Below are 20055 nucleotides of genomic sequence, written 5' to 3'. Positions count from 1 at the left end.
GTCCCTATTGTCAAGAAACTAGTGATAAAGATATGTAAGCTTATTATTAATTAGTGTGAAACATGAAAATAGCAGTTTATACAGAGCGCCTTCCCCAAATGTTATTGCCTTATACTTTTAGGGTACCTGTAATAGTTTGTAATCACTTGTGTTTTGTTTCATGTTGCCAGATTTTAAAACTCTATGAGGTCAAAGACTTTTCTCTTTATTATATCCCCAGCTTTTATCATAGTGCTTTCACATTATAAAATTGTTGGATGGATGAATGAATTGTTTAGAACAAACTCCTGGTAAATGTGTAAATTCACCCAGTTAATAATAAGCTCCTGGTAAAACTACCCTTTTATTTCCTAAAATTATTATCTCTAAAGGGCTTGAAAAGACATCTTGAAGTTGAGGTATCCATAATACTATGTACCAGCCTCTGAGAAGTATTGTGTGTGTGTGTGTGTGTGTGTGTGTGTGTTTGTAGTAGCCATTAGAATTACATTTATGTGTTCAAAAGCAGCAAAAGAAATCTTCTATAGGGTTTCTCTTATCTCTTTGATTATATCTCAACTCTAGCAAAGTATGAAGAAAGATAGAGAAGGCGAAGAAAAAGGGAAGCGAAGAGGATTCCCTAGCATTCTAGGACCCCCAAGGAGACCAAGTCGTCATGACAATAGTGCAAGTATGTTGAAGTTTGAAATGCTGCGTTCCCTCTATTCCATGCAGTGTTTACATCAGACTCATTGGCTAGAATGGGTGGCTGGAAGAAGGTGTTCTTGAGATGATGTCACTGAACTTCCAACATAGTTTATTTCCCTTCAGTGCTGTTTCTAATCTTAGTACCCCTATGTTGTTGGGTAATTGTCATAAGCATCTTTAATGGCAGTATTCTGTTAGATGTCCATGATATGATTTTACTTATCTCTTCTGATTTTGTTTGCATTCAAGTTTTGTTTGTTAAATTTAAAAAACAATATGTGCATGGATCTCTCTGTCATACTTTGTTTAGTCTCATTTACTACTCTCTTTGTAGTTCTGTTTCTTTACCTTTTCATTGTGCTTTATTTTCTGATCTCCTTCTACCTCAGTCCCTAGCCTAGTAGAGAGAGATCAGATCACTAAAGAGGGTTGCAGGAGAATTAGGGATAGTGGTACTCTGGGAAGAGCAACTGGATCATGTAGTGCTTCCTGTCTTGGACAGTACCACATTTGAAATTACTGGCATGCTGGAGGTAGAAGTGGAGTTGTGGAACAGTGATACCTAGTGTCCTCCATGATGTGGAATTCTCACTGAAATGCCAGTAGTGCCCTGATTGAGAAATACTGAGAGGAGGTTGACCTGGAGGTTTCCACAGATGCTGTCATGATCTCCAAGGGATACAGAGGAAGTTTTCGGAATTTGGAAAGATGTTAGGATGTACAATGCTGTGGATGATAACCTGAGTGCCTGCAACTCATATAGTGATGCATGTGAATAAGGATAATGAACAGAATAGGGATAATTTTGTATGGTCTGAGGCATATTGTGATAATGAAGTTGTGTTAGGAAAAAAGTGGAATGGGGCTTGCTAAGCATCACAGAGATTAAGGGCTTCTTTTTCATTCTTAATAAATGATACAGCTACATGTCTACTTATCTCTGTCTCAGCATCCCCACCCCACATCACTCTCTCATCTCCTTTACTCATGATCCTTCTTCTGCCACATCCTCTTACCTTCAGATTTTACCTTCTCACTCCCTTTTCTGTTCATCCTCCATCTCCTTATTTCCCTCCTCCATCTTCCTCTCCCTTTCTCTTGTTGCCCACCTCTCTTTCTTTCCCTTCCACTCCCTTCTTTATTTTTCTCTGTGCTTTGCTCTGTATAATAATTTATTTTATGTTTTTCTAGGGCCCATATTCCAGGCATTTTTTTTGCTGGATATTTTTATTTCCTCTTTTTTTAAAGTTGTTTAGCAACACAGATTATTAACTGTCATTTTCTGTTCAGTTGGCAGGGCCATGGAACTACAGAAGCCACGCCATCCTAAGCATTTATCCACACCTTCATCTGTGAGTCCAGAACCCCAGGACTCTGCTAAGGTGCGGCCATGTGGCTTAGCAAATGAAGGAACAGACACTGGATACCTTCCTGTCAATTCCGTGTCCTCTGTGGCTTCAGGGTCCACTCTTTCCCAAGAAGGAGGGAAAGAGAATGATATAGGTGAGCCAGTGCTATAGTTCAGCTTAACTTGGTGTCAAGATTTTTAAACAAATATACTAATTGTACAGTGGAGAGGCGGATTCTTTTAATCATGACTGAGTCCCCGTTTAATTTGATTTTAACATTTTAATAATCTCTAACCCATGACAAATTTATGCTGAATGATAATTTGTAGTTCCCATTCATCCAAAAAAAAAAAAACAAAAAACAAAAAACTGAGCTCTCTGTCAGACATTAGCTTTGTACCAGAAGTCAGCATACAATAATCATAGGCAGGTGCTTGCCCAATGCAGCTAGTTATATGGGGGAAATAGTCAAGGAAGTGAAAAATTCAGATTGTGCCAAGTCTAAGAAAGAAAGGTAAGAGAGGAATAGAGGGAACTGGGCAGTAGTTAGATGCAGATATGGGGGATGGGATATTCTAAAGAAGACTTTAAAAATCTGAGATCCTCGTGATTTTTTAAAATGTTTAATGAGAAGCCTGCAGAGAAAAGAGATTGACTATGTGGCAGAGAGTATAAGCAAGAGAACAAAGTTTCAAGATGGCAAGAAGAGATGAGGTGTTGAGTGTATATAAAGGGCAAGGTTACTAGCTGAAGGCGAGGTTTTAGTTAGATGGGCAAGGGGATTTGTAAAGAAGGAAAAGAAGTAATTGCAGGAGAAAATTAGGAAAGCAACTTATTACCATATTTCTTTATACTTGTTATAATGAAGGATTTCTTAAGCAAGCAAGCTGGGAGACCAGCTGGTTTTATTTGGAGAAGGGAATGCCCATCTATACTAGTGTTTCTTAAGGCTGTTCCATTTCTGATGATGACATGATCAAGGATGAGAGTGTGGGAGTGGTCAGTAAGATATCATAGAGGAGGTTACTAAGGATGAAGAAGGCAGAGAACCAAGGAGCCAGGAGTTTGAATAGCTTAATATACATATATTTGGAGGTCACCTAGTATGATTTCAGCATGGAAAAGAGAAGGATGAGCCAGCAGCCAAATGTTTAGGGCTGCTAGATGATTGTTGTGAGGAGGGAGAACATCTGATAATATCCAGAGAGTGAGTACTTCAGTGGTGCAAATAATTTTACAAGAAGGCAGCAAGATAATAATCTAAAAGTTATGTAGGGAAAAGGAAGGCTATTCATCATATCTCCACCTTGAAGTACACAGTGTAAGACAGAAACATTAGTTTTTGAAAGGATTGGGGCAGTAAACAGTTTTCTATTTAAGGCAAGGAAGTGTGAGGGTAACATTTGGAGAACTGTTGGGATTTTGTCAGGTATGGATATCTGAAGGTGTTAGATTGAGTGTATTCATATTTCATGGCTTCCATGACTCATTGAAATTAAAAAATAGTAGGAAAGATATTAAAAATCATAAAGAGAAAGATAGTAGAGGAAGGGATTATGTTTTTAACAAATATTTGAGAGATTGAAAGTGGACAAGACTGTTCTAAGGGATAAAACAATGTAAAGGAAGTCAGAGCCTATAATTTGTTTAAGGAATCCAATGTAGAAGCCATTCTATCCATTGAAACCCTGGGGAGACTTTGGGCTCAGAGTTAGTGTGTGTAATGGAGTACATAAGTAAGAAATAGAGCTGCAGTGATGAATACACTGAATAATAATAATAATAATAATGTAATCAAAACAACTGTGTCAGCACCTTCTGACCCCTTTTAGTAGTCTGTTATTTATGGACAAGAAGAGACTCAGTGAGCTCTTTTTCAAAGAAATTGGGTGAATTGTGTAGGGAGAGTTACATTTTTCATGGAGTTGATGCCCTGGAATTCCAACATTTGGGCACCTGTAAAGCCAGATAATAGGCTTGCCAGTGACACACCCTGCTTCGGGCCCTCAACTAGAACAGAGCTGTTTCCATACAAAAGAAAGCCAGATAAGCTGCCTGGTCTTTCATTCTTAAATATGAATATCACTATTCACTCTTGGAAAAATCTGCATATGAGAGTCAAGACCTAGTATAATATATAATACCAGATACATTAAACAATGGCACAAAGAAAGAATACAAACCAAATAGGAAAACTGCCCCTAGAAAGAAAATATACTTTTTGGTAATAGACAAGAACTTTTAAAAATACTTCTAAATTAAGTAGTATATTTTGAGACATTAAAGAAGCTATCAAATCTATAATGCAAGAAATGGATTCTGTGAAAAAAGGAGAGACAAGCTGAACCTGGGCCCATAATCTCAGTGATTGAAGAGACTCAGGAAAGAGGATCACAGTTCATGGCCAGCTTTAACAATTTAGTGAGACTTTGTCTCAGAATAAAAACTTAAAAGGGTTGGGGATGTAGCTCAGTGGTAAAGTGCCCCTGGGTTCAATCCCCAGTACTCCCCATCCAAAAAATATTAATATAACCATTAAATACAGTACAATGACTATTGCATAGTCATGAATCACTTTGTGATAAATTACTCCAAACCTTAATGGCTTAACACAAAATTCTTTATTATCTCACCTTTTTGGTGAGTGAAAAATGTGACAGCAGCTTAGCTGGGTGGTTTTGGCATCTGGTCTCTTTAAAGGATGAGACCCCCTTCTTAATGTCTCAGCTCCTTACCACATGGATTTCTCCAAAGAGCTGCTTTAGTGTTTCATGACGTAGTAGCTGATTTTCCCCAGAATGATCTGATAGAGAGGACAAGAAGAAAGCCGACAATCTTAGTCTATTGGTACACACTGCTACTTCTGCAAGTTAGACCCAAGTCCTTGAATCTGGCCCATACTTTAGGAGAGAGGAAGCAAGATCTACTCCCGAAGGGAGGATTATCAGAGTGTTTGTGGATGTATTTTCAAACCACCACAGCTTCCAATGTTTAAAGTAGAAAATAAGTTATAGAAAATAACTATAAAGGTCTTATACATAAGCAAGTTAAGATGGCTAGGCTATCACTAGACAATGTTATCTTTTGGGACCATTGTATTTATGGTCCATTGTTGGTTGAAATGTTATGTGGCACATGATTATATGTAATGAGTGATTTAAAAAAAATCTATACCTAAAATGTCCTCAGAAACATCAGTGCACCAAGAATAAATGCTAAAAGCTTTTAAGACAAAGGAAATGGTGATTATGCTGCTTCACATTTCTTATAACACTGCTAGGACACAAAAGAGCAATTCCTTCAACTTACTGAAAGAAAACAGTTTAGACTTTTCATTTTGCCCCCACCTAAACTTTCCATCAAATATGAGGAAAGGATAAAGACATTTCCAGATGTGTAAGGATCCAAAGTTTAAGCAAAATGCATCTTTAACATTATTTGAGACTACATAACTCTACAAATCTCCTTGTCCATCTAACTAAAACCTCGCCTTCAGCTAGTAACCTTGCACTTTATATACATTCAATACCTCATCTCTTTTTGCCGTCTTGAAACTTTGTTCTATTGCTTATACTCTCTGCCACATTGTCAATCTCTTTTCTCTGCTGGCTTCTCATTAAACATTTAAAAAAATCTCCAGGGTCTCATATTTTTAAAGTCTTCACTTTCAATGTCTGACTTCTGTTTTTTTCAGGATCAAAACAAGTCGGAGAAACACCAGCATCTGGAGACTCATTGGATGGCACACCTCGTACTCCCAATACCATCTTTGATTTCCCACCTCCTGCATTAGACCAAGTGCAGGAGGAGGAGTTTGAAGTAGAAAGGTAATTCGAAAGAAGATCCGAAAAAGTTTAGGGCATAGCTTAAAGTTTTTTGAATTATATTCTACTTGTGTACTATCTAGCATTTTTCCTTATATAGAACTAGCACTTGTTGGTAGTAAATATTAGATAGGTACTGAAATTTTTCTTCTGTTCATTTTACATTAAATACATCCTATTTCTGAGAGAATTGTTTGTCTAGCCATTGGAGTTTGACCCAGTTTTCAGTATCTTTGATATGAACTCCTTGATATCCATTATTTTTTTTTTCTGGTTGACTCTTTTTTTTTTTTTTTAATAGCAGTACTATTTATTCAGAAAACTAGAAATTACCCAAATGTTCATCAACATAGAATGAATAAAAAAGACATTCGTTTTCTGATATGTGGTCACAAAATAGAATGACATAGAGCAAGGAAAATGAAAGATTGACAGCTATGAGCAACCATGTGAATGAGTCTCACATACCGTATTGAATAAAAGAAACTTAGACATGAAAAAATTATACTGTATCATTATAATATGTAGAGCTCAAAAATAGGCAAAATGAATCTGTGGTGTTAAAGTGCTTTACTTTGGGGGCACAGGGAGTTCCAACAAGTGGAAGGAGGTGAAAAGGGAACTTCTATTTGCTGTTAGTATTCAGTTTGTTGACTAGCTGCTGTTTATACAAAAAAGTAGTCCAATTTGTGAAAATTCATTGTTCTGTATATTTATAATTTATGCATTTTTTTAATAAAAAGTTGGAAAAAGATTAGAAGGATCTATTCCAAAATGCTAATAGTAAATATATCTGGTTGGTAGGAACATGGATTTTTCTAAAAAGTTTTTTGACATATTCATATATATCCCAATTTATAATAATCATGTCTTGTTATTTCAGTCTGAATAAAGTATTATTAAAATGCTTAAAAATGAATTAAGTCTAATCAATTATTACAATTTTGGATAAAAGGAAATAAATATTAAAATTGGAACTGTAACTACCACAAGAATTTTCTATATAATTATAGTATTCCTTCGAGTACCAATCCCTTGTAAAAATGTTATGTATTTTCTGGATTCAAAATTGTATGTCATGTTGACTCTATTCTCCACTGTTTTAGGGTGATGGAACATGGGACACCAAAGCCCTTTAGAAAGTAAGTAAATCTTAAGTAGCTTTGAATAAAGGCACATTTTAAGAAATAGAGCTTTTCCCCCCTAAAGTTCCAATCTTAAAGGAAAAGAAGCCCTGTACACAAATCTGTTAAATTGTATAAAGTTTTTAATATGCACATATAATTCAAAAGATATACATTAAGGTGTATATAACATTTATAAGCTGTTTTGTAGAACAGGAAGTTATTTTAGGCTTTTTGATCAATTGCAGAAATCTGACTGATTACCGTAATCTTAAGACTTGTGTAGCTTCACATTATCCACTTGAAGTCCTCAAACAGAATTTATCATTTTTCTTTGTTAGGTTTGACAGCATAGCCTTTGGAGAAAGTCAAAGTGAGGATGAACAATTTGAAAATGACCTAGAGACAGATCCACCCAACTGGCAGCAGCTTGTTAGTAGAGAAGTGTTACTGGGACTCAAACCTTCTGAGATCAAAAGACAGGAAGTGATTAATGGTGAGTTTAATTGTTTTTGTCATTCATGTATATTGAGTTTTATCAGAATAAAGCAAATCCCTCAACCCTGGAGTGTGCTTCAGTTTCTCTTACCCCTTTGTTTTAAACAAAGATGGAATTAAATTAGATAAATGATCCTTGAACGCTTCAACTCAAAAAATGCAAATGGTATTATAATTCTTATTGATAACTTAATAGGAAAGAATGTTTAACCTTCAAGATATTCAGGATCCATAGCATTATAGTTTAGAGTTGATGAATCATTGAGATACTTATCCCATCACTTTACTTTCAGATTAAATTATTTTTTATGCAGAAATTATAAATAGGAAGCTAAAAAGCCCAATGGGATTAGTTGAGTTAATTAAGATTATATAGCCAATGGGCTCGGGATGTGACTCAAGTGGTAGCGTGCTTGCCTAGCATGCGAGAGGCACTGGGTTTGATCCTCAGCACCACATAAAAATAAAATAAAGATATTGTGTCCATCTAAAACTAAAAAATAAATATTAAAAAAAAGATCATATAGCCCATAAGTGAAAAGGGGAAAACTAGGATCTATGTCCTTTCAAACCCTGGTTCAGCATTCTTTAGTTACTCCAATATGTTTGTGACAGATATGTGGCACGAATACTGTATCCTTATCCCTAGAATGTCATTTGAATAAATACCCTCCCTGTCTCTGACAACATTACAACATAGTGAAGTTACAGTCTAGTTCCATAAATGAGAGTTTGTAGGAAAATTAGATAGCCAAAAGTACTGTTATTTCTGAAGAAGGCTCAAGCTAAAGGCTGTATGGTATTGAGGCTTTCAGTTTTCTAATATTGTCATTTTGATATGTAGATATTATAAATGGAAGAGTAGAGTATACTTAACTTTTAAGTACAAAATTGTTTTGAAGGATATTTTTCATTTGTTCACATTTAACTCAGAATCACTATGTTGGAGAATTTCATGGAATCAAAGTGATTTGCTAAGTAAATGCTAAATATTATTTAACTCATTTGCTACCTAATTCCAGCTAAAAGGCTCTATTTAGTCCCATGGAATTATTCTAAGTGAGGAAATAACTCATATCTCCCCTCCCCCATTTCTTTCCTTTTTTTTTTTTTTTTTTTTGCTTAGAATTGTTCTACACCGAGAGAGCTCATGTTCGAACATTGAAGGTTCTTGATCAAGTATTCTATCAGCGAGTATCCAGAGAAGGAATTCTTTCACCTTCAGAACTACGAAAGATTTTTTCAAACTTGGAAGATATTCTTCAACTTCATGGTAAGAGAAACTGACGTGATCTTTGCCCCTACATTTCCAATAGAGAAAAGATTGGGAGTCTATAAGGCAGTTCTTAGGCGCTTTTATATAATTTCATGTAATTTTGTAAATGTATCCATGTTAGCATTTCTGAAGTTATATATGAGCACATAATATAAATGAAGAAATGATGGAATTTTGACTAGATCCTTTTGCCCTACAGTCATCAAGCTTTGTATATGAAGTGTTATCATAGGGCTTCAGGTCTAAAGTCAGCACTTAAGCTTAAAAACATGAAAAGTCAAAATTACCCTTAAACATTTCTTATCAATTTCAATATAAAAGGTTTTGAACATATGTGTCCCATGTCCTAATACATGTAGAAGTAGGTTTTGTAAATAGCAATACACAATATGGAATCCCATAGTATGATAAATTTTAGGCATTGCTTTATTGTATTGTTGCTTGATACATATTTTGTAAATATACAAAAATTCAACCTGTGTCTTTCCCTGTTTGAATAATCTACTTTTATAGATAGTAGTAGGATATTCCTAGTAGGATATTCTGCTCTTTGTAGGTTACTATTTCTCTAAATTTCCAATCTCTCTTTGTCAAGAATATTATCATTTCCCACCAACACCTATCAACCAAATTGATGTTCTTTACAACTTTTTGGGTAATGTTAGGTCCCATCAGAATGCATTGATAACTTTAGGCCTGATTATATCTGTTGCCTATAAACAGGACACATTTTGAAAGGAACAGTGAGCACAATCAGCACTGTTGATACTTAAGTTCTTTTTGAGCATGATTATGAAGATGAAGTCCTGAGGTTAAATGATGTTTGATGCTACTGCACTATATTTAATATACTAGTTTCTAAAAATGTTGTTTGATGCTTTAACAGTAAAAACACTTTTCAGACACTGTTTTACAGTCTCTGGATGCATAAGCGTATGTTCAGATTTTTGTTTACAGAGATTAGAAGGAGTTGTGCTATTCTGAAAATTTTGTTTTTGAAAACTTAGCTATCAATCAAAATTTTTTAGATTGTGTATTAAACTTTTTTAGGTTGTGTACTAAATTTTTCTTTTTTAAAATTTTTATTTAATTTTTTTTCTTTTATTTAGTTGGGCTGAATGAACAAATGAAGGCTGTTCGAAAGAGGAATGAGACCTCTGTTATTGATCACATTGGGGAAGATCTGTTGACCTGGGTAAGGAAAATTTTTTAATGTTTTTAGAGACATTTGATGATAAGATTCAAGGTCAAGTCTTTCTAAATATGCAAACCCATCCAGTTTGCAAAGTTAATGAAAAGCTGAAAAGGGTTTAGAGTGTGGATATTCTTGATTAATATGTACTAATCAATGCTCAAACTAAGTGCTATATTTTATTGAAATAAATATACTGGTCCTTTGTGTTTTAAAAACTGGTAAAATGGTTCTTAAATAATTTATATCCTTGTCAAGAGGTAATTCCATCTGAAAAAATAATTTTCAGGGCTTTGGAGTTAATGCACATTAAAAAATATTGCCACACACACAAAAAAAAATAATTTAAGTGGTACAGAATTTTAGCCATCTTCTGTTGTTCAGATCTTGAAATTATACTCTGAGACAATTGTATATCCATGATTGCTCTCACAATAGTAGAAAAGTGAAAATTACTTAATTTTATGAACAGTATGAGGAAGGAGTCCAAAGGCTGTAGTAGTTTTTTTGTCAAATTCCATCTTTCTAACTCTGTGAATATATACTGTACAGTGCTGTGAAAGGAGCTAGTGGCAATCAAAACATACATGTCTCCTGCCTTCACAGAACGTAAGTTATTTAATGCAAGATGAGTACAAAAAAAGGGGGAAAAACACAAGTTGTTATGGGAATGTATAGCAGAGGGACCTAAACTTGAACGTATTGAAAACCTTCTTGAGGAAGGCATTTGATTTAAACTTTTTTTAAAATTTTTTAATTTACATATGACAGCGGAATGCATTACAATTCTTATTACACACATAGAGCACAATTTTTCATATCATAGTATATTCAAACCAATTGTGTCTTTATACTTGTACTTTGGATAATAATGGTCATCACATCCCACCATCATCACTATGTAGTTAAGGCTGTGAATTACAATAAAGTCTATGTGATTTAGTTCTCAAATTTTAACATAGACTGAATAAGAATGTTTTAAAATAGGCACACAGAAGTGTGTGTGTGTGTGTGTGTGTGTGTGTATGGTTCTTGAGGAAATGCCATGAGATTTTAGTAATTCTAAAATTGTAACTTTTAAAAAGATTAGAGAATAGAAAGCTAACTAAAACAATGTTTATCTTACTGCTTTCTTGGTGGTGAGAAATGGCTCAGAATCTCATAATCTATTTAAAAGACCTCTTTTTTAATCACTTGACTCAGAACAGGAGCTATAAATCCTAATCCAGTTTTACCTTGCACTTTCCATCTTAGACCCACGTTAGAATTATTGTTATTAAGGATATTTAATTTCTTTGAAAAATTCAACTTATTCTATGGCTACCCTGTGATAATGTGACTCATTTCCCTGCCCCCCCGCCCCCCCCCCTTTTTGGTGTGTTATTGGGAACTGAACCCAGGGGCACTCTACCATTGAGTTATCTGCTTGGGATATCCCCAGCCCTTTTTATATTTTGATACAGAGTAAATTGCCTAGGATGGTCTCAAACTTGCATTCCTCCTGTTGTAACCCCCTTAGTAACTGGAATTGTAGGGTGTGCCATTATGCCCAGCTTCATCTTGTTTCTTGATCTCAGTGTAGGCAATGAAAATTATAACTGAGTGGTTTCACTGTATGCTATTAACTTGAAACAGAAAATCAAAAATTTTATAAGACCATCATTTCATTTTATAGTATCACAGAGTATAGCATCATTTCTATGTCAAACTTTGATTAAAAGGTTGTAAGGTGTATGGATTTAAGATATTGCACCTTGATTCCCAAGCAGATTCATTGGCATCTCCTATAAATAAGGTTTAAGACCTAGTGTCAAGTGATGTTTATCATTAATAAGATACACACGTGCAATTGATCCTCTTATCACAGCCCATTAGACTGCATAAATCTGTATGGCAAAAGAAAATAGAGAAATATATGAACAAAGAGCGACAAAAACGTTATTTTAGAACACATAAAAAGAAGTGTATTTTTGGCCATTATAGTATATCTATTAAAAGTTGAGTTAAAACAGAATGCAATAATCATTTTGATTTATTAATGGTTACATAACGAAGGTTCATTTGGGGGAAAGCAGTGGTTAGAAATTCTAAAAGCAAAAATCATAAGCAAACCTTTAGATTTAGATTTTTTTTTTTTTAAATCAGTGCTGGGGACTCAACCCATAGCCTTACACATGCTGAGAATATGCTCTGTTACTGAGCTATGCTCCTAGTCTCTTCCTGCTATTTTTTTTTTAATTTTAATTTTTAAATTTTGAGTCAGGGTCTTGCTAAGTTGATTAGGACCTTGCTAAGTTGCTGATGCTGGTATTACAGGTGTGCACTACTCCACCCAGCTCTGCTGTTTTTTGAAAATAATTTTGGAGAGTCTATCTTGTATTGGTCCCTTAGGATCACATAAACTACTTGAAAAATTACTATAAAACTGCTTCAGATTGGTGACATTATTTTCTTTTGAAAACCCAGAGGATTTTTGTTTTGTTTTGTTTTGTTTTGTGGTGCTTTGATCAACAAACATACCAAAAAAGCTGCCAGTCTGATCTTGATACATGTTGATAGTCATATTTATTTTTTTATTTTTACAATGCTGAATATTGGACCTAGGGCCTTGCATACGCTAGGCAAGCTCTCAACCCCTAAGCTAAATGTCATAGTTAGAATAGAATAAGAATATAAAGTTTGACCTATTAAATATCAATCTGTATGTGACCTACTTGAAGAAAAGAATATATATACAGATATACTATAAAGGAACTTTTTACAAAATATCTTCATTTACAGACTTTTTGGGAAAATGACTTTAAATAGAAGATTGTATGAGAAACCTCTTTATAAACCATAAAACAAGACTGGTGCTATAGCTCAATAGTAGAGCACTTGCCTGTCATGCATGAGACCCTGGGTTCAATCACCAGTAATACTGAAAAAAAAATCATAAAGCAATTTTTGTGTGAAAAATTATGCTTTCTAATCAATATTTTAAATTTGTAAATTTGTTATATATGACAGAATTCTAAATGATTATTATTATTTTGGGTACTGAGGATTGAATCCAAGGGCGCTTAACTACTGAGCCACATCCCTAGCCCTTTTTTGTATTTTATTTAGAGACAGGGTCTCACTGAGTTACTTAGAGCCTTGCTAAGTTGCTGAAACTGGCTTTGAACTTATTTAAAGAATTTTTAATTGGTTGTTCAAAACATTACAAAGCTCTTGACATATCATATTTCATACATTAGATTCAAGTGGGTTATGAACTCCCATTTTTACCCCAAATACAGATTGCAGAATCACATCGGTTACACATCCACATTTTTACATAATGCCATATTAGTAACTGTTGTATTCTGCTACCTTTCCTATCCTCTACTATCCCCCCTTCCCTCCCCTCCCATCTTCTCTCTCCACCCCATCTACTGTAATTCATTTCTCTCCTTGTTTTGTAAGAACACCCTATTAATGAAGTACTTGTTAGGTGTTTCATCAAATTTTAAAATTCTAAACTGGGTGTGGTGGTGCACACCTATAATCCCAGCATCATGGGAGGCTGAGGCAGGAGGATGAGTTCAAAGCCAGTTTCAACAACTTAGCAAGGCTCTAAGTAACTCAGTGAGACCCTGTCTCTAAATAAAATACAAAAAAGGGCTGGGGATGTGGCTCAGTGGTTAAACGCCCCTGGATTCAATCCTCAGTACCAAAAATAATAATAATCATTTAGAATTCTGTCATATATAACAAATTTATAAATTAAAAATATTGATTAAAAAGCATAATTTTTCACAAGAGGTTCATAAGCTCATAGCTTCCCCCGCCCCAACAAAGCCAACTCTGGCCTCTGCACAAATGTAGCAGTAATTAATTTAATCTCTTCGCTGCTTTTAGTCACAGCGTATTTCATAGTTAGTAGGAAAACAAGCTAGTGTCCTAAGGATTTGTTTCCTGGAGCAGTAAAAATGTAATTCTTGTAAAGGTGTCAGGGTCTGTGAAAATGAAATTTTAATCTGAGTCTCCAGGCATTTTGTGTCTCGTATTCTCCAAATGTCACCCTCCCTCCCTTTTTTTAAAGTCAAATAACAATTTTATTATTAATAAAATGAAATTTAAGATGAAAACATCATAATGGGCAAAAGATGGATATTGTATATTTGTACTGCACATAAATATCTAGTTCTGTAAGGATAAGGATTATCTATTTTATTTGTCCAAATGTCTATCCTTTCCATTGTTCTTTGATCCTTCTTGATGCTCCATGATTAGTTTCCTGTTTGAAGACCTTTACCATTCTTTAAGGGTAAGTCTGATAGAAGCTAATTATTTTAGTTTCCATTCATCTGAGAATATCTAAATTTCTTCATTTCTGAAGGTTAGCTTCAATAGATATGCAATGCATGTTTGACAATTCTTTTCCTTGAAGTTGACAGCACTTGAAAAATATTCTATTTCCTTTTTGCCTTCATCAAATGTCACCTTTCTATCTGATTTAGTAGTGGTGTGGGCTGAAAGGTAACAAGTTATGATAAGTTACCAGCAAGAAAACATTGATGTCCTGTCAGAAAAGGCCTGGATGTGTCAGGGTCAGACCTTTCCTAATGGAGAGCTATTGATACTGCACATAAATATCTAGTTCTATATTTGTTGTCAATTGAGAATACATTCTACTAGAATGTTGAAAGGATCATGGTTGTCTCTTATTTTGCATGGCCTTGTATAAGCTCTGTATCTCATTCTCTATTGTTTTCTTTTCATTCTTGGTACAGTTCAGTGGACCAGGAGAGGAGAAGTTGAAACATGCTGCTGCTACGTTTTGCAGTAATCAACCTTTCGCTCTGGAAATGATCAAGTCTCGTCAGAAAAAGGACTCTCGATTCCAGACATTTGTGCAAGTGAGTTGAATGAAAATAATGCAAGTTTTTAACTATTACCGAATAAACTTGGAGAATCCTGACTTAGACTGTCTTTTACAGGATTACATTTTTGTTAACATTTAAAATAACAATATTTATCTCTTAAATTATTGGAAGCATAAAAATAATTTTGGAATGATGAACAAAAAAAAATATATGTCAGGATTAAAATACTTGATGTAGAAATCCACATTACCATAGAGATTTTATCAGGAATTTGTCCATATATATATATTATTAAAAGAATATTGTTAAAACATTAAAATGGGCTTATATCGGGTCCAAGGAAGACTATAACAGCAGTCATACTCACTGGGGTAGGTGTTTACATTGGTATAGATAAGAGTTGATAACTACAGCCCATAGGTAAATTATCCAGCCTTATGCCTATTTTTAAAAATAAAGTTTAATTGGAACACAGTTGTATTTATTTTGTATTGTATAATATACATTAAGTGACCACTTAATGCAAATTTATTGTCTCACAGCTTTTGTTGTTTAGGAATATGACCACAATTTAGCTAGATCCTGTTTTCAGGGTCAAAATGTTAGCTAGAGCCACAGTTCTCATCTAAGACTCGGGAATCTCTTCTAAGCTCACTGGTTGTTCGAATTCATTTCCTTAAAAATGAATAACTGAGGTCCTTGCCTTCCTTTAGTTGTTGGCTAGGGAGCAATCTCCTATAGAATGTTTCTCTTTATCATATGATCCCCAGTTTACAGCTACAGATAGATGTTTGTTTTCTTCCAGACTATTAGGAATGGAGATCTCTGACCCAGGTTTCTTTTCAAGTCTTTTCTGATTAAGTCAGACCCACCTGGGGGTAATATCCTTTGTGATTAACTCACAGGCAACTGATAGTTAGTAAGCTAATCATAGGAATGGTATGCCTGTTTATTCATGGATTTCATCCACTCAGTGGGATAGGATTATGCAGAGTGTTTCCACCAAAATATGGAAATCTTGGAGTCCATCTTAGAGATTTTATTTTTGTTGTTGTTGTACTACATAAAGCAATGTTCATTCATTTATAAATTGTCTGTGGCTGCTTTTTTGCTAAAACAGCAGGGTCAAGTAATTTTAAGAGAGACTGACCTTCAAAACCTAAATATTTACTAACTGGCACATTACTGAATGTTTGTAGACTTCTGATATAGATAAGCTGTCATGTCCAGACTGGTGATCCATTGTGCCTACTTGAAATGGCAGATAACAAAGAAGTTAACCAACTTTTAATAGGAATGCCAGTCAGGAAAGTGTACTTACATTTTTTGAATAGGTGAACATAAAGCAGTTTTAACACAGGAAGGTAATTGTTAGTTGATTGTGGATGCTGTCAGTTAGTGCTTAAACAGGTAGCAGAAACCATTGATAACAGGCTTTCTTCCCCCTATGTGAGATTAGAGGAGAAAGCAGAATCGTAGTGTGGCAATGATGTGTCTTGTTATTTTTTGTCTTGATTTAATAACCAGAATGTTATAGGTACTTATGTGGTACAATGTACTGCCTAATAAGAGTACATATTCATTTATTTCTTTTAATTTTAGGATGCTGAGAGTAATCCACTTTGTCGTCGTCTTCAGCTGAAAGATATCATTCCCACCCAAATGCAGAGGCTTACTAAATACCCACTTCTTTTGGATAACATTGCCAAATACACAGGTACAGCATTCTCCCTGAAATAAAAAAAGCCAAGAACAACAAAAAAAAGAAAGAAAGAAAAAGAATATGTCCTGCTAAGTAATCTCTCACAGCATCCTGATGCTTGGAGTTGGATTTTCTAAAAAAAATCTAATCCAGTCTTCTTTAGACTGTTGGATTTAATGTATCCATTAGTAGCTATAGTGAGAGTTTGGCAAACTGTGGGGATTATGGTCCAAATCAGGAACACTGCCTAGTTTTACAAATAAAGTTTTATTAAACACAGCTTACACAGCCTTACCTATCTGTTTACATACTGTCTCTGCCAGCTTTTATACTGCAATAGCAGTGTTGAGTAGTTGCAAGAGAGGCCATTTAGTCTGTAAAGTATAAAACAATTATCTGATTTTTTATAGAAAAATTTGTCCATCCTCATTCGAGCATATGTATTTGTTTGAAGAACATCTGTATTGGGTTGAAGAGATGTTTTGTATCTATATATGTAGTTCTACTAAGTTAAACCAATGTGCTATCATCATTCCAGCTCCTGTTTTGAAACATGAAGTGAATCTGAGTTTCTCAGTTTAGCTTTAGGCTCTCCTACTTTTTTTGAATTAATATTTGTACAATCTAATTCCTATTTCTATGTCTGAGAATTTGCATAATTGAGAAACATTCGTACCCGTTAATTTTTATACCTTATTATATCTGTTCAGTATAGCTGGACCATTGTTGACTATAATTCTGAATGTTCTGATTTTGGTATCTCTTAGGCAAAATGTAGCCTCAGCACATTTTGGTGAACTTTATCTTCTATTTTAATGATATAAACATTGTAATTGATTTTCTTTCTTTAGATATAATCTCAAATTCAAAGAAACTTGTTTTGGAATTTTTTTGAATTGTGTTACTTAAAAAATATTGCTTTAACAGGGCCACTGGACATAATTATATAGGCTCTGCTCTATGAAATTCTAGGGGGAAAAGAGGGTCCTGTTTTATATAGCTTACAAAGTGAGTTGAGACCTTCCCCCTGTAGTGTGTAATATTATGATCATTATATTTTATGTAATGCATAATTTCTGAATTTAGGGTTCTATATTATGGTTTCTTTTTAAAGATGAAAACTTATGTTTTAAAGTACTGTCATCAGGTGTTTTCCCAAAAGATCTAAAATTGGCATACTATATAAAGCAACATAGCCATATCAATGTGTTTATAGCAGCACAATTCACACTACCCAAATTATGGAATTTACCCAGTTGAGCCCATCAATAGATGAATGGATTAAGAAATTATGGTGTGTATATATACACAATGAAGTTCTATTCAGCCATTAAAAAGTGATATCATGGTGTTCACTGGTAAATGGATGGTAATGGAGAATATCGAGCCAAGTGAAATAAGCCAAATTCAGAAACTTAAAGGTGGAATGTTTTATCTCATATGCGGAAGCTAGAGTAAAATAAAGGAAAGGGGGAGGGAAGGATAAGATTATATAAGGAACCAGTCAAATGCATTAATTAATAGAAAATCTAAAGGAAGTCTAGTGTAGTAGAGGCAGGTGGGGAAGGAACAGAAGGGAAAAGGGTGGAGGAAGGGGGATCATGAACTGAAATTGACTTCATGCATGTATGAGTTTTTTGGGATGAACCCAACTACTATTACAACCATAAAGCTCTATTAAAAACAAATCCAAGTTGTATGCCACTTACAAGCCTATATTTATAAGTTTGAGAGAGTACAATAAAGAAAACTATTTAAGAAATAGATTCTGATTTCTTTATCAAAAAGGGTTTTAAATAATGAGTTAAATATACAATTTGTTTAGGCTGTATTTTTTACACTATGTATGTTGATATGTAGTAATTCTTGAACCAGGTTAAAATAATAAATTATTTCAATACTGTAAAATTTTTCATCTGAATATATCTAGTTTTTTGTTAGAAAACTTCAAATAAAAAAAATTCTTGGTCACAAAAAAAAAAAAATAAAATATTGTTATCAGAGGTCTCACCTATTCAAAGACTATCCAAATCAAGATTCTGCCATACATTTTAACCTAGCATAAAAATATTTAGGGTCTTAGTATGTTCTTATGAACTGTTGAAATAAGATGAAATCTCATGTATATATTTATATATTTTTTCTTTTTTTAATTTTTCCTATTTTACATTCTGAATTTCTTCCCCATATTTAGAATGGCCAATGGAAAGAGAGAAGGTGAAGAAAGCTGCTGATCACTGTCGTCAGATCTTAAATTATGTAAATCAGGCTGTCAAGGAGGCAGAAAACAAACAGGTAAAAAGGAAAAGCAAGAAGATAAGGATGGCATTGAAAGAATATTAAATTCATATTACCTAGGATCTTTGAAATTATCATTACATGATTGATGGGCAAGGACATTTGTTAGCTTTACATCTATACATGTAGTATGTGAGTCCAGATTTTTTTTTTTTTAAGTACTAGAGATTGAACCCAGGAGTGTTTTACCACTGAGCTACATCCCAAGCATTTTTTTATTTTTTATTTTGAGACACAGTCTTGCTAATTTGCCAAGGATCTTCCAGTGTTGCTGAGGCTGGCCTCAAACTTGTAATTTTTCTTTCTCAGCCTCCTGAGTCACTGGGATTATAGGCATGTGCCATCACTCCCAGAAGTTCAGATCAACTTGTTATATCAGAGTTGTATTTGACTCTTTTGAACATCTCTTGCTGTTTGTTTATTCATTTATCTATTCTGTGGAACATACACTGTAGGCTGGGAGCAAGTCTAGAGGGATTAAGAAATTGAGCACAATAACTCTCCACATTGAACATTTATCTAGTAGAATCAAAAGGCATTTAACAGATTTTAGTACAAGCATTTTGAGTCAGTATTGGTAACTGTATGAAGGAGAATTTAAGGATACTATCAGTAAGTATCTCACTAGGAGGCCTAACCTTGTTTTGAGATGTTAGAATGACTTTCAGAAAAAGTTCCCTAGAGGAATTGAAGTTTGAATCAAGTTTGGAAGGATGAGTAGAAGTGAGTCAAAAGAACATGGAAAGGGACAACCTACAGGTATAGAGAGCAAGCAGTATGTGTGACATAAAAGCAAGTCCAGTCTGTTTGAGTAACAACTGTTAGATCAATGTGGATCGTGCCTATAAAGTAGTGAGAGTACTATAAAATGAGGTAAGGTAGGCCAGAGGCAAACAACAGAGGGTTCTTTCAACCATGTTAAAGACTTTGATTTTTATTCCAAGAACAATAGGAATTTATTATAGACATGAAGACCTTGGAGGTGTGTAGATTTTTACTGGGAGGTTTCATTCATACTCCTATGTGGAGAGTGGGTTGAAAGAGGTAGGTTTTAAATGAGAGATACAAGTTAGGGGTCTGACCATAGTCCAGAATAACTGATGGTGGCTCTGAGAGAGACAGGAATTGGAGGAATATTTAGGAGATGAAATTGGCAGGATTTGGTGATTGATTCAGAGAAAGATTTGAGGAGAGGCTATGTCAAGAATAAACACAGGTTTCTGGCTTGCATATGTGGATGGTCAGGAGGAGTGGA

The 20055-nt window shown here is 34.4% G+C and overlaps 1 protein-coding gene across 10 annotated transcripts in view; it reads left to right on the top strand.

Moving 5' to 3' along the window:
* Arhgef12 (Rho guanine nucleotide exchange factor 12) overlaps positions 1 to 20055 on the top strand; it is a 159005-nt gene that overhangs the window by 122413 nt on the left and 16537 nt on the right. For all 10 annotated transcript variants that reach the window (XM_058577129.1, XM_058577128.1, XM_046438586.2 and 7 more), the window contains 10 exons: positions 565 to 670; positions 1978 to 2190; positions 5731 to 5863; positions 6967 to 7002; positions 7326 to 7480; positions 8609 to 8755; positions 9868 to 9953; positions 14708 to 14833; positions 16403 to 16517; positions 18697 to 18797. In XM_058577129.1, coding sequence (XP_058433112.1) covers positions 565 to 670; positions 1978 to 2190; positions 5731 to 5863; positions 6967 to 7002; positions 7326 to 7480; positions 8609 to 8755; positions 9868 to 9953; positions 14708 to 14833; positions 16403 to 16517; positions 18697 to 18797 — 1218 coding nt within the window. The remainder of the gene's footprint in view (positions 1 to 564; positions 671 to 1977; positions 2191 to 5730; positions 5864 to 6966; positions 7003 to 7325; positions 7481 to 8608; positions 8756 to 9867; positions 9954 to 14707; positions 14834 to 16402; positions 16518 to 18696; positions 18798 to 20055) is intronic.

This window comes from Marmota monax, unplaced genomic scaffold (assembly GCF_021218885.2).
Source record: "Marmota monax isolate L192 unplaced genomic scaffold, Marmota_monax_Labrador192_F-V1.1 WCK01_AAM20220418_F8-fsc00081, whole genome shotgun sequence".
NCBI lineage: Eukaryota > Metazoa > Chordata > Mammalia > Rodentia > Sciuridae > Marmota > Marmota monax.
The sequence above is the reverse complement of the archived record's forward strand: the minus strand, read 5'-3'. Positions and strand labels throughout refer to the sequence as shown.